This window comes from Canis aureus, chromosome 29, assembly GCF_053574225.1.
Source record: "Canis aureus isolate CA01 chromosome 29, VMU_Caureus_v.1.0, whole genome shotgun sequence".
NCBI lineage: Eukaryota > Metazoa > Chordata > Mammalia > Carnivora > Canidae > Canis > Canis aureus.
In genome coordinates this window covers 28,308,835-28,323,872 of record NC_135639.1, presented here as the reverse complement: position 1 = coordinate 28,323,872, position 15,038 = coordinate 28,308,835, and the positions used below count along the sequence as shown (strand labels likewise).

General features: G+C 39.3%; 1 protein-coding gene across 5 annotated transcripts in view; it reads right to left on the bottom strand.

The window, feature by feature from the left end:
* CWF19L1 (CWF19 like cell cycle control factor 1) overlaps positions 1-14,757 on the bottom strand; it is a 29,361-nt gene extending 14,604 nt beyond the window's left edge. For 2 of the 5 annotated variants that reach the window (XM_077878002.1, XM_077878004.1), the window contains exons 1-6: positions 14,602-14,757; positions 12,465-12,549; positions 11,560-11,638; positions 10,705-10,806; positions 7,992-8,206; positions 6,450-6,568 (exon numbers count right to left, since the gene is read on the bottom strand). In XM_077878002.1, the coding sequence (XP_077734128.1) occupies positions 6,450-6,568; positions 7,992-8,206; positions 10,705-10,806; positions 11,560-11,638; positions 12,465-12,549; positions 14,602-14,624 (623 nt within the window). In that variant the 5' untranslated portion in view covers positions 14,625-14,757. Of the gene's footprint in view, positions 1-6,449; positions 6,569-7,991; positions 8,207-10,704; positions 10,807-11,559; positions 11,639-12,464; positions 12,550-12,732; positions 13,272-14,601 lie in introns of those variants that run through there. The other 3 variants (XM_077878005.1, XM_077878003.1, XM_077878006.1) reach the window with 3 other exon arrangements.
* Positions 14,758-15,038: the final 281 nt, after the last annotated feature.

The window sequence follows — 15,038 nt, the reverse complement described above, 5'->3', positions numbered from 1 at the left end:
AATGCAAACCAAATAGAAATAAATCTTAAGAGGAAAAAATATGCCTCAAATAGTAATTTATAGCATGAATTCATTTTTCTAGGAAAAATAAAAAATATGATAAATGAATATGCCAAAACACTTTTTTGAGCTTTTCTATGTTTTACAAGTATTCTACATTGAGCAACTTATTTATAATTAAAAGAAAAAAGTTATGGAATTATATATATTATTTTTATTTTTAGTGAGCTGACTGTTAATACAGATACCAACCCTTGGAGCTCTTTCCTTAAGATACAAAAATTTCCTGAATCTGTCACAAAATATAATTTTATTTTTAAAATCTAGCATAATACCATTTTATATAAACAAATACACAAATACTTGTTTTATATTCACATTACTGAAAGGAAATAAGCCAAAATTCAGTTTATCTGTTATAACCTGTTTCTTAAAAGAGAGGAAGTACATTTATAGTTGGTAAATGGGACATGTTGGTAAATGGTAAATGTCAGTACAAGGTAAAAGTCATGTTCTTTCATATGCAACTTTTAAAATGATTGAAACAAGTTTACTCATTATTAAATAGAAGATCTAACAGTACATGAATACATTAAGGAAAAACAGCCGAATACCTGACAGAAATGTCTTTCTTTAGTTTAAGTAGTGACTAGAGCGGTGGCCTCAAGAACTGCTAATATTTCCCACTGTTAGGCTACCCAGGTGTGGTAGGCAAAATAGCTCCCCAAAAATGTCCACGTCCTGATCCCCATAACCTGTGAATGTTAGCTTACACAGCAAAGGGGAATAAGGTGACAAATGGAATTAATCAGTTGCTAATCAACTGACTTTAAGATAGGGAGATGATCTTGGATTATCTGGGTAGATTCGACATAATCACAAGGGTCCTTAAAAGTGGAAAAGGGAAACACAAGCCTACCTCAAGAAGAAAAATCACAAATAAATAACCCACCCTTATACCTGAACGAGCTAGAAAAAGTAGAACAAACAAAACCCCAAACCAGTAACAGGAAGGAAATAATAAAGATTAGAGCAGAAATAAACAAAATAGACACTAAAAAAAAAAAAAAAAAAAAAAAGGGAACAAGAACAGATCAATGACAAGTGGGTATACACACCACTATACTAACGAGGAGAACCTAAGGACAAATCAATGAAACCAGAAGCTGATTCTTTGAAAAGATCAAAAAAACTGATAAACCTTTAGCCAGATTCATCCAAAAAAAAAGACTCAAACAAGCAAAATCAGAAATGAAAGAAGAGAAATAACCAACATTACAGAAATACAAAGGATTAAAAGAGAATATCATGAAAAACTATCTGCCAGAGCACTTGGATGGTTCAGTCAGTTAAGCATCCGATTCTTCATTTCAGTTTAGGTCATAATCTCAGGGTCATGAAATCGAGCCCCGCATCAGGCTTCCTGATCTGCTGGAGTCTGCTTGAGATTTTCTCTCTCCTTTCTCTCTGCCCCTCGCCCTGCCTCACATGTGCACCTGCTCATTTGCTCACTCTCTTTCTCAAATAAATAGATAAATAAATAAAATCTTTTAAAATAAAAGAGAAACTATCTACCAAAAAATTAGACAATGTAGGAGAAATCGATAAATTCCTAGAAACACAAAGCCTCCTGAAACTGAGTCAAGAAGAAATACAAAATCTGAATAGACTGATTACCAGCAATGAAATTAAATCAGTGATCAAAAAAACTCCCAACAAACAAAAGTCTAGGACCAAGGCTTCACAGGTAAATTCTACAAGAATTAATACCTATTCTTCTCAAACTATTCCAAAAAACAGAAGATGAAAGAAAGCTTCAATTCATTATATGAGGCCAGCATTACTCTGATACCATAACCAGGTAAAGACACTACAAAAAAGAAAACTACAGGCCAATAACTCTGATGGACATAGATGCAAAATTTCTCAACAGAATATTACCAAATCAAACCAACAATACAATTAAAAAAAAACCACTCACCACGATCAAGAAGAATTTATTCCTGTGATGCAGGGAGTGGTTCAATATTCACAAATCAATCAATGTGACACATCACATCAACAAGAGAAAAGACAAAGCCACTGGATCATTTCAATGAATACAGAAAAAGCATTCAACAAAGTTTAATACCCATTTATGATAAATACCCTCAATAAAGTAGGTTTAAAGGGAACATACTTCAACATAATAAAGGTCATATATAAAAAACCCATGGCAAACATCATATTCAATGGGGAAAAACTGAGAGCTTTTCCCCTAAGGTCAGGAACAAGACAAGGATGTCCAATTTCACCACTTTTATTCAACATAGCACTGGAAGTCCTAGCCACAGTAATCAGACCACAAAAAGAAATAAAAGGCATACAAATTGGTAAGGAGAAAGTAAAACTTTCACTATTTGCAGATGACATGACACCATACAAAGAAAACCCTAAAGACCCCATGAAAAAACTACCAGAACTAATAAATGAATTCAGGAAAGTTGCAAGAGATCTGTTGCATTTCTATACACTAGTAATGAAGTACAAGTTAAGAAAGAAAAATTAAGAAAACAATCTCATTTACAATTGCACCAAAGATAATAAAATACCTAGGAATAAAAATAACCAAGGAGGTGAAAGACCTGTACCCTAAAAACTATAAAACACTGATTAAAGAAACTGAAGATGATGCAAACAAATGGAAACATATGCCATGCTCATGGATTGGGAGGACAAATATTGTTAAAATGTCCATACTACAGATTTAATGTAATCTACAGATTTAATGCAATCCCTATCAAATACCGATAGCATTTTTCACAGAACTACAACAAACAATCCTAAAATTGGTATGAAACCACAAAAGACCTCAAATAGCCAAAGGAATCTTAAAAAAGAAAAAACTGGAGGTACCACAATCCCAGATTTCAAGACACACTACAAAGCTATATTAATCAAAACAATATGCTACTGGCACAAAAATAGAGACAGATCAATAGACCAGAAGAGAGAGCCTAGAAATAAATGCACGATTGTATGTTCAATCAATCTTTGACAATGGAGGCAAGAATATGCAATGGGAAAAAGACTGTTTAACAAAGGGTATTGGGAAAACTGGACAGTTACATGCAAAAGAATGAAACTGGACCACTTTCCTATACCATACACAAAAATAAATTTAAAATGGATTAAAGACATAAATGTGAGACCTGAAATCATAAAAATCCTAGAAGAGAACACAGGCAGTACTTTCTCTGACACTGGCTGTAGCAGTGTCATACTCATTTTTCTAGATATGTCTCCTAAGGCAAAGGAAACAAAAAACAAAATAAACTATTGGGAATACATCAAAATAAAAAGTTCCTGCACAGCAAAGGAAACAGTCAACAAAAAGACAACCTACCAAGTAGGAGAAGATATTTGTAAATGATGTATATCCAAAATATATAAAGAACTTATACAACTCAACACCAAAAACATAATCCAATTTTAAAAAGGGCAGAATATATGAACAGACATTTCTCCAAAGACATACAGATGACCAAAAGACACATGAAAAGATGCTCAACATCACTCATTATCATTCATGCCTACCTCACACTTGTCAGAAGGGCTAAAATCAAAAACACAAGAAACAAGAAGTGTTGGTAAGGATGCAGAGAGAAAAGAACCCTTGTGCAATGTTGGTGGCATTGGAAGCTGGGACAAATGTGGAAGTGTGGAAAACTAGTATGAACGTTCCTCAAAAAACTTAAAATAGAATTACCATATGTTCCAGTAATTCCACTAATAGGTATTTACCCAAAGAATATGAAAATATTAATTTGAAAAGATATATGCACTTCTATGTTTACTGCAGCATTATTTACAATAGCCAAAATATGAAAGCAATCCAAGAATCCACTGATAAATGAATGCACAAAGAAGGTGTGATATATGTATACAATGGAATAGCACCTAACCATTAAAAAGAATGAAGTCTTGCCATTTGCAACAATATGGATGGAGCTAAAGGATATAATGCTAAATGGAATAAGTCAGTCAGAGAAAACAAATACCAAATGATTTCACCCATATGTTGGAATTTAGGGAACAAAACAAACACAAAAAAAAGAGAGAGACTCAAAACTATAAAGAACAAACTGGTGATTGCCAGAGGGGAGGTGGGTGGGGGATGGGTAAAAGCAGTGATGGGGCTTAAGCTTATACGTACTGCAATGAGCACTGAGTGATGTATAGAACTGCTGTATCACTATATGATACACCTAAAACTAATATAACACTGTATGTTAATTTTACTGGAATTAAAAAAAAAAAAAGTGGAAGGGGGAAGTTGAAGTGCCAGAGGGAAAAGTGAGTACAGAAGAAAGTAAAAGTGGCAAGATTCAACCAGAATTACTGGCTTTGAGATGGGGCAAGAGGGCCATGAACCATGGAACGTTAGCTGACCTCTAGAAACTTTCTTTTTTTTTAAAAAAAAAAAGATTTTATTTATTCATGAGAGAGAAAGAGAGAGAGAGGCAGAGACACAGGCAGAGGGAGAAGCAGGCTCCATGCAGGGAGCCCAATGTGGGACTCAATCCTGGGTCTGCAGGGATCAGGCCCTGGACTGAAGGTGGCGCTAAACCGCTGAGCCACCAGGGCTGCCCTCTAGAAACTTTCAAAGGCAAGAAAACAGATTCTCCCTCAGAGCCTCCAAAAATGAAAGCTCCAATTCAAATATTAAACAATTCACCCATCTAAAGTAAAATACTTGATAGTTTTTAGCATATTCACATTATTTGCAGTCACTCCACATTTCCCCTCCAACTAGGCTTGGCAACCACGGCTCTACTTTCTATCTCTATGAATTTGCCTATTCTTGACTTTTTTAATGTTCTTGATATTTTGTATAAATCCAACCATACAATATATGGTCTCTTGTGCTTAGCTTCTTTGATTTGGCATAATGTTGTTTTTTTTTTTTGTTTTGCTTTTTTTTTTTTTTTAATTTTTTTTTTTTTTATTTATTTATGATAGTCACACACAGAGAGAGAGGCAGAGACATAGGCAGAGGGAGAAGCAGGCTCCATGCACCGGGAGCCCAATGTGGGATTCGATCCCGGGTCTCCAGGATCGCGCCCTGGGCCAAAAGCAGGCGCCAAACCGCTGCGCCACCCAGGGATCCCCTGGCATAATGTTTTCAATATTCACCCTTGTAGCATTTATCAGTTCTCCTTTCCTTTTTCTTGAATAACATTCCAAAGTACAGATATATCCCTTTTTCTTTACCCATTCATCAGATGACAGACATTTGGGTTGTTTCCCACTTTTTTCTACTGTAAATAATGCTGTTATGATCATTTGTGTACAAGTTTTTGCATGGGTCATGTTTTTACTTCACTTGGAACAGAGTGGAATTGCTGGGTCAGATAGTAACTCTATATTTAATCTTTTGAGGAACTGCCAACAGTTTTGTAAAGCATCTGCACCATTTTACACTGCCGCCAGCAATGTATGAGGGTTCTGATTCCTCCACATCCTCACCAACACTTATACACTTATACTTTCTGATTGTAGCCTCTTAGTGGGTATCAAGTTGTGTCTCATTGTGGGCTGGACTTGGATTACCCTAATCGCTAATGACATAAGCATCTTTTCATGTGCCTATTGGCCACTGGTATGTGTTCTTTAGGGAAATGTGTATTCTGATCCTTAAAAGCTAAAAAAGTTTTTATAGATTATTTTAGAAATTATCCATGCTCTTTACCCGTGAAGATAATTCAGAGTTAACTTAATTTTATCACTTATGAAACACTGGTTTTATTGTCTCTGCAAGACGTGCTTTAATAACTCCACCTCCAAACTCAAACTAAGAAAAAAGTAAAAAAAAAAAAAAAAGATGATATAAGTTCTTAATTATCAAGTTGAAATACTTCTGAATTGATTAGGCTGAGACAAGAGTTTTCATGACTATACCAAGAGTACTGGTTTGACCTGATTAAACAGGCAACAGGACATACTATGTTACAGGAAGCTGTGAGGATGAAACAGTATAGTTCCTTCAGATCTGCAAATCTTTCAGGGACTGTATACAGTCCAATCCCCTAAATTTCAAATTAGGAAACAAACTGAGAAGAGTTAAATAATTTGAGAGCCACTCACTTCTGTGCCTGAGTAAACGAAAGGAATGAAGATGTTACATGGCTAAGATGAAGAGAAGTTCACAAAGAAGATCCAAGTCAAGGGACACCTGGGTGGCTCAGCGGTTGAACATCTGCCTTCAGCTCAGGGCATGATCCTGGAGTCCCCAGATGGAGTCCCACATCAGGCTCCCTGCATGGAACCTGCTTCTCCCTCTGCCTATGTCTCTGGCTGCCTGTCTTTCTCTTTCTCTCATGAATAAATAAATAGAATCTTAAAAAAAAAAAAAAAAGAAGATCCAAGGCAAATTCTCCAAAAAGCCAAAATAATGCAATGCTACTCACCGATAGGGCAGCCTCTCATAATAGGTCTTTTCCAAAGCAGCAAAATGGTATCTTGGTTTCAAGTCTGTGGCCAGACTGGAGACCAAAGCAGAGCCACATTTTTTGGTATCCACTTCTCCCTAGTAAATAGAAATTCAGTCATCATAACGAACCTAAAAGTTTTTTTTCTACTTTTTTCCATGCTTGTGGCAATCAGAAATCTCAAACACAGAAGAGGAACTAGGCTATTATAAATGCAGAGATGGGAACCACTGCTGGACAGCCAGGGGTTAAAAGGTAAGGTAAGCCCTCCACACTAATATCCAAAATAGGATTTACTATGATCTTTTTTGGGAAGTGATATGTCTCTCTGAAGCCCACAGACTATGCTTCTATAATTTGCTTTGTTGTGTACCTATAGTTCTGACAATACAGACAGTCCTAGTCAATGCAAACAATAAAAATTAAGAGCTAGCTTTCAGGGCCCCTAGGATCCAGAGATTATTTGGAATGGGACATTCACAGACTTCATGACATAAGCCTGCAATCCTTCATTTTGCCTCAGCCAAGAAAGGTGTAGTTTGAAAGGTGTAGTTTGTAGAAGGATGCAACCATGCCCTTGTTAAAGTTTGTAACATAAAATTTGTCAAAAATACTAGGTTTATTCCTCATCCACCCCTAGCTTTTATTAACAACAAATTATGTGACCTCTCACCCATAATATTATATTAAGAACTTAAGAGAAGGTATTAGCTGGAGATAAAGAAGTTAGCAAAAAAAAAGAAGTTAGCAAAATTAGTTTTATACCAAATAAAGCAAGAATTTCTTATGTCCTATGCTTGCTTCCTTTAGGTTTCTGCCGAAGTGCAGGGAATTGGCCTCAAGGTTAGATCTTTATATCACTATCCCTTATCCCATAATAATTCCATTAAAAAAATGTATTTTGAAAGCCAAAAATGCTACAATGTGGAATGGAAGGTAAGAGAAATATAACTGTAAAGCTGCCACTAGCTGTAAATCTTTTCACTAAAAATTAGTGAACCCTCAAAACATATTATGAGGAAGCCTGAAAGAAGACATTTGAAGCAGGGAAAATAATTTAAAGAATCATTCATTTATAATTAAGATTTCAGCAAGCCCATCTGTGAATTGTGCTTTCATAAGATCAACCAGTTTTAAAGTTTTTGCTTTGGTCAATTGATATAGTTTTAAGTATCCTGAAGTAATTTACATAAAATTTCTACTGAAAGGTACTAAGAGCTGAAATACTCAATATAAAGAGCAAAAAGGGGCACCTGGGTGGCTCTATCAGGTAAGCATTTGCCTTTGGCTCAGGTCATGATTCCAGCATCTGGGATCAAGCCCCCAGTTGCGTTGGGCCCCCTGCTCAGCAGGAAATCTGTTCCTCCCCCTGCCCCTTCCCCTGCTTGTGCTCTCTCTCTCTCACTCTGTGCTGTCTCTCTCAAATAAGTAAATAAGATCTTAAATTAAAAGAAAAAAAAGTCCCAAATTAAGTTAGTACAATTTGCTTATAGAAATTCCAACTGAACAAGCACTACTCACAGAAGAATTCCCAAAGTTCCCCACATACTTGGGCCATGGGGATGTGAGCAAGATATCAACCCCCTTAAACTGGGATGTTGAACACAGCATTGTCCTCAGGGAAGATACATCCTTGGGACTAAAACTGTAACCGGGGACCGGCTCATTTAAGGACTCTGTCCCACTGAGGTACACAATCTGCAGCCCCGAGCTTCCAGTGAAGATACCTTTACGACCTGGGTTCAAAAAAAAAAAAAAAAAAGGACAAGTTTTAGTCAAAATTGCAGAACAGAGTATTATAGTGATAAATCTCTCTCCCCATGCCGTAAGCCCCCACCTCCCTGCCATTCAGCATGTCTAAATGAGCACAGACTCTTCTAGAGCCTCTCTTCTGCCTGCAGGGACTCAGTGGTGGATGGCTACAACTGTGTTCCCATTCAGGGAGAATAGCCCTTATGTGAAGGATGCTGGAACCCACAGGCTGGTCTGTTTACCCCAGGTACCTTACAAATGAAAAAAGTTGGGAAACACTGATTAGAAAAAGCCTTCCTGCCTTCTAGAGAAGACTCTACACGGGTTAAAAGAAACCCAGACACCCGGACTCAGGGAGAGGCAGTGAGGAAAAACGAGCAGCAGTTCTGAGAAAAATACAGTTTAGAATGCATATGCTCTTCAAGCAGGCAGCAGTCTATGACAGACGGCAAACATGTGGAAAGAGCAACTGGGCAAAACTAGAGACTCTACCCTCTTTTAAATATATTCCTGGCTTGAGCCATTAAACCTACTTCTTCCTGTTGCCTTTAAGACCTAGCTCCATCAACTTTTACCTTCCTTTCACCTACAGAGACTCTTCTCAGTGAGCTCTTTCCACTCAGAGAAGAACAGAGTACTAAACATACTAATGGGCATACTAAGCAATAAAGAACCATGCCAATTAACACACAGATCAACTGATAAAGGGAACACATACACTAACTGAAAGAGAAACCGCCTTTTCTTCTGTTTCCAATTTCTCAAAAATGCAGTCCATGCATTAAGGGCTTCACTTCTTATCTCCTGAACCCACTGCACTGTGGTTTCCCTCTCCTACAATTCTCATAAAGGTCGTGAATCGCCCTATAACTGACAAGTCTCTCCTGGTTTCTGAAACCACTCTCTCTTCATTTAGAGTCTATGAATTTGATAAGATCTTTACCTCCCCCCAATACTGCTCTAATCACTCTTTGCCTACGCCTGGATGAAGATATACACCCCCACCACAGAGCTGTGCTTTCCTTCTCATTATATTTCCTCTGAAACCATATGATCCTTCTCACTTTGTTTTTCATCTTTTTGGGACCAACTCCCCAAAGCCTATTCCTCCACACTGACCTTGCTTATATACTCTAGAAAGATCGCTTCCAACTATATGTTGGATGATCTCCCAACACTTCAAGCTCACTATCACATGTTCACTATCAAGTTCATTGTTTGCTCCTCCTACTGGATCTCAAAAAATCTCTTTCACAGAAATAATCCAAATACCTCTTTGCTCTTTCCACTACTGGCACTAAAGTCATATGGTAAAATGGCCACCATAAATATCTACAGTGGCAATCTTTTTTTTTTTTTAATTTTTATTTATTATTTATGATAGTCACAGAGAGAGAGAGAGAGAGAGAGAGAGAGAGGCAGAGACATAGGCAGAGGGAGAAGCAGGCTCCATGCACCGGGAGCCCGACGTGGGATTTGATCCCGGGTCTCCAGGATCGCGCCCTGGGCCAAAGGCAGGCGCCAAACCGCTGCGCCACCCAGGGATCCCTACAGTGGCAATCTTAATCCAATCTAATAACTACTGCAAGAACTGGCGTAAGTCAGGCCTATGTTAACATCTACAACAAAAGGATTTCAATATGTCTATCTCACAGCAATGGTTAAAAACAACAAACAAAAATCTGTCCCTCAATTTTTTGCCTGAAGGAGCCCCATATGATTGAAGCGAGATAAGATTGCTTACATAAGGGCCACAGCCAGATGTAGAGAATAAAGGCCAGTAAAGAAATTGTAGAAGCTTTCCAGAGAAGTCAGAGACCAAGAAAGAGGAAATGTGAAGAACAGTGGAGTCATTGTAGAAAAAAATGAGTCGAATAATCCAAGAAGCCATAGCCAGGCGGCAGATAAGGCAAAAACAAAAACAAAATCTGACAGTGCTTTTTTAAATGGCCAGATACTAAAAAGAACCACTAAAAGAGATTTGGGTGTAAAAAGGGAACAACTTTAACCTGAAATTAAAAAGTGGACCAGAACCTAAGAAGGACAAAGGGAGTGAAAAATGTGAGAATCAGGACTAACCACTTGAATTTCCAAAAGCTTAGTGAGACATAGAGCTATATAGCTAGTTAGGAATCTAAAAAGATGTATATATCTAGCAATGTTACATGGTGAGACCACAAACATGGAATTTTTTTCAACATAATTTATACCTTAAGTACTCCGTATACCACAAATAGTTTATTCCGTGGTTGGCTGCAGGAGTATATATTGGGTTGTGGGAGTACAAGGAGATTGGGAAAAGGAGGGAGAGAATACAGAGGAAAAAATGCTAGAGTCTCAAGGGTAGAGACACAGACTTTGGGAAAGAACCCCATTCTCTGGGCAGTAATGGCAGAAGAATCCAGCCACAAATTTCCCAGGAGACTAATTCCTGAAGACATTTTATTATGTTGGTTACAAACACAAAAAAATATCAACTTACCCAGATAAGTAATGTTTTCAGCTAACTCACACCCATCAGCATCTTGGAAGTATTTTACTGTTTCCTGGTTATTAGCACCCAGCACATATGTCTGAATGGGAGCTAGTGAAAGAAACAGACATGACACCATACAGTTACCAGATCTGCTTTGGAATTTGAGAAATATTTCCCCATAGGAAAAATAATCATCGTAAAAGCAATGAACCTGCAATCCTATTTGTGGAACATGCTGAGCACTTGGGATATCCTATCCAACCTGTGGCCTGACTAATAGTTATCGTTGGCTGATGAAGTGACATCTTAAAGAAGATGGTTACTGTATAATAAGAGAAACATAGACCCTAAAGAGCTTCATAAAAAAGCCACTCAAACTGGAAAAAGGAAAGGACACATATGGTTGCATTTCTTCAATTCCTGCCTACTTAGAAGAGAATGATTTTTCTTTTTTTTTTTTTAAGATTTATTTATTTATTTGAAAGAGACAGAGCATGCACGAGCATGAACGAGGGAAGGGGCAGAGGGAGAGAGAGAATCTCAAGCAAACTCCCCACTGAGCACAGAGCTTAAAGTGGAGCTCAATCCCACAACCCTGAGATCATGACCTGAGTTAAAATCAAGAGTTGGACACTCAACCTACTGAGCCATCCAGGCATCCTGAGAATTATTTTTCTAAACCAAATCCAACCAAATCAAAACATGAACATTTAGATGCATATAAGCATCCTTCCCAGCTCCAGGTGGAGCTCAAAGGGAAATTCTTAAATAATTAATATGTATGAAAAACAACCCAGCAAGAATTATGTAACCTTAAAACCTTGTTAGAAACCATTTGTTAAATAAAAATAATTTCTATACCTTTCTTGATGCCAGTTTTATACTTCTCCCATTCAGCATCTGGAGTGGAGCCAAAGAAATTTCCTACACACAACAGCAGCTAAAATGAGTTTTTTAAACAGATATGAGATTTTTTTAAATTAAATAGTACATAATTGATATTAACATAATCCAGCTAAATAGCCTACTTAACAGCCTCAAAGTAGGTTTTTTTTCCTTAATCATTTACAGAATCTTAATATATAATTCTTCAGCAGCAACTACAGTAGTTGATCTGATTCTATAAATTACTAAATTTTGGCTCGCTGGCTATTAAACTCAAGCTGGGATGGGGAGGAGGGAGTCAGGGAAAGATGGAGAAATCTACTTCCAAGAATCTGTCTTGAAACACAAAACTTTAAGTACTAAATACCCTGAGAGACACAGGGAAAAAAACCACATTCCTGACTGTTGTCTTTACTCCATTTTTTAACCCATGAACAGCTTGTCCCCATACCTAGAATACTCTTCTGTTTCCTGGGGGCTTACATTCTAGTTGGCAACCCTACATAACATTTATATAAGGCTCTTCAGTTTGTGAAGCATTTGCACATGTTATCAGACTTAATCCATACCACACACTCATGAAATACACATGAGGTTCCCAAACCCAGGGGCTAGAATCACCTGGGGAGGTTTTGCTCAACTGTTTTCAGTTTTGTGCACAGTAAGAAAGTAACATTCAAATTCAAAAAGTATAAAAAAGTACAGAGGTCTCCCTTTCCCTACCATTCCACAGCTACTAAGTTCCTACGATCACAAAAGGAACTCAGTCTAACAAAAAGGGAAAGTATGCGTTCAACTGAGAAAGGAATAAAGTCCAAGCTTTATTTCAGCATGTTTGAGTATAACAGTAAAATTAGATTCAGTAACAGGAAATGTCTTACATCAAAGTTTCCACTTTTCTTCTGAATTGCTCGAACTCTATTGAATAAAACATCAAATTTTCCTTCAACATCTCCACATGCCAAGCTGCAAACAAGAGATAAATGTTAAGGGAGTCCAGGAAACATGAATGGCCTGCCGGGCTTGGTACATATTAGTCTTCCGGGATAAGGTAGGTATGGGACTCAGTTCCTCTGAGGTACTGGAGAGGTTCAGCACATGTGATCTTGGGGCAGCTCCACCTAAAGGTCACCAAAACTTTCAACTCACCACATCTAAAAGTTAGTTTATCATTTCCTCCAAAATGGAACCAACTTCTTCTCCTCACTTCCCAAGGTTTGTGGATGGCTGTTTTGCCAAGTTGGTCTTCAAGAGTCAAAAATCCCCCATCCAGTCATCAAGTCTCATCAATCCCATTTTCCAAACATCTTTCACATTCATTCCACCCTTTTCCTTTCCAATGCCACTATCAGTCATCCATTTGACAACCATGTATGGACACCTACAATATGCTAAGGCACTATGCCTGGTACTATGCGAAGAACACATTAGGAGTAAAAAGGAGAAAGATTTAGTTCAAACCTCAAAAAGCTGACAATCAGGGAAGGGGAGACACTCTGATACAAACTTATATGAAGAAGGCTACAATAAGAGGTATGTGTAAAGTGTTAAGTGTTAAGGGGCAGAGACATAAAAAGTAGTAAGAGCTTCTACAAGTCTTTGATCCTTCGAGTTTCCATAGCAGAAATCTCCCCTATGGTCAGTTTGATCACTCTGTCTCTGCCATTCCCTAAGTTACCTTTCCTAAAAGCCCCACCCTACCCACTCTGAATCTAAATTTTTCCCACCCTTCAAGGCCCAACACATCTCTAAAGCCTTCTTGACTGGCTCAGAAAGTCACTTTCTTCTCAAACTTCAGAAACCCATACAGCATCTCAGAGCAAGCTCTGTAACAAACTACTACGTGTTTTTATTTACCTTCTGAGCACCACCTCTTCTAGGACGCCCTCGAGTCCCTACCAGTCACTAATTACCGGTGCTCCCACAGGAGCCTGCACTTCCTCTCTCGTAGTAGTTGTCACATGGAATTAAAATTGTTTCTCGGAGAGCCAGCACCCAGTATATCCATCTCAAAGTTCACCTCCCCAACTAGGACCTTTCCCAGTGTTTCCTATCCCACTGAAGGGCAGAAATCTAGGATCCCACAGTGCCAACTCCTTCTCAAACTAAACCATCTCCAAGCCTTGTTAATTTCAACTCCTTACTATAAGCCTTGAATCCCTGCACTTTTCTTCTACCATCACTCTACCTAATCCTAGCTGCCCTCTTCTTTGGCTCTGATTTGTGCTCACACCGCAGCCAGAATCGCTTTCCAAAACAAAAAAAAAAAATTTGATCCTGCCACGGAGTTCTTTGGCATTTCAAGGACTTTAGAATAAAGACAAAAATATTAACCAGGGCTCAATCCTCCCTCTCCTGTTTCTCACAATAAGCTCAATACCCCTATTTTATCCCCTCCCAGAACCCTGAAGCTTTTCTTCCTGACGTTTATCACCACCATAATTTTGCATTCATCTGGATTCTTTGATTGGTATCTGCTCAAGACTCTAAGCTCCGTGAAGGCAGGAACTCCATCTGTGCAATGTCTAGCACAGTGCCTGGCACACTGCGATTGTTTAATAAATATTCAATAGGTGGATGGAGTCTCTTCACTCCAGCGCCTCCTCCTCCCCAAAAAAGTGCGCCTGGGCAGGAGCCCTATCTATCAAGTCTGTTCACAACTGACCAGGGCCCACCAGCGGAGCCCACGGCTAGGAATTGTCGTCAATAAATAAACGGGGGGTGCGGAGACGGGAAGGGGAAATGTGTCAGAGGCCTGAGACGGAGGAGGCCTGACGTTGGGAGCTTCCGCCTCTTCCAGCGTGTGTCGCAGAGGGCCCCCTCTGGGAAGCGAAGACAGACCTGCTCCGGCCAGGCAAAGACCCGGCCTGGGCTCACCAGCCGCTCCCACGCTCCCACCCCCGCCTTGCCCTCCTCCCATCCAGGCGCGAGAAAGCCCCCGGCCAGCAGGTCCGCGCGCGCGCGCACTCGCACTCGCACTCGCACACGGGCGCGCGCCGCTGGGCTCCGGTCACTCACAGGCGCAGCGGTTTCTGAGCCATTTGTTCCAACAGCCTGGACCAGCACGACCACCAAAAATTGAGACGCTGAAACCACACTCCTCTGAAAAACGCGGCAGCACTGCGCTGACGTCGCGAGGGCACCCAGCCAATGAGGGTTCGCTGACCTACGGAGAGCGCCGAGGGACAGAAGCCTCTCTGCGGTGGCTTGGCGCTCAAGACCAACCCAGGAAGGGGAGCGCGAGCGGGAGAGGGAGAGGGAGGGCGAGAGGGAGGGGCGATGATAAAAAAAGGATTCCAGTTATGATTATTACAGAGCAATTGAAGTTATCGAGCCACGAGAAAGTTTTCGATACAACGTTGGGCCCTAACCGAAGCTAATCGTATCAGTCCAGCGGGCAAGACAGTCAGACTCCCTGTGCACACGTTTATTTGGTCAGTTTTTAACCCATACTA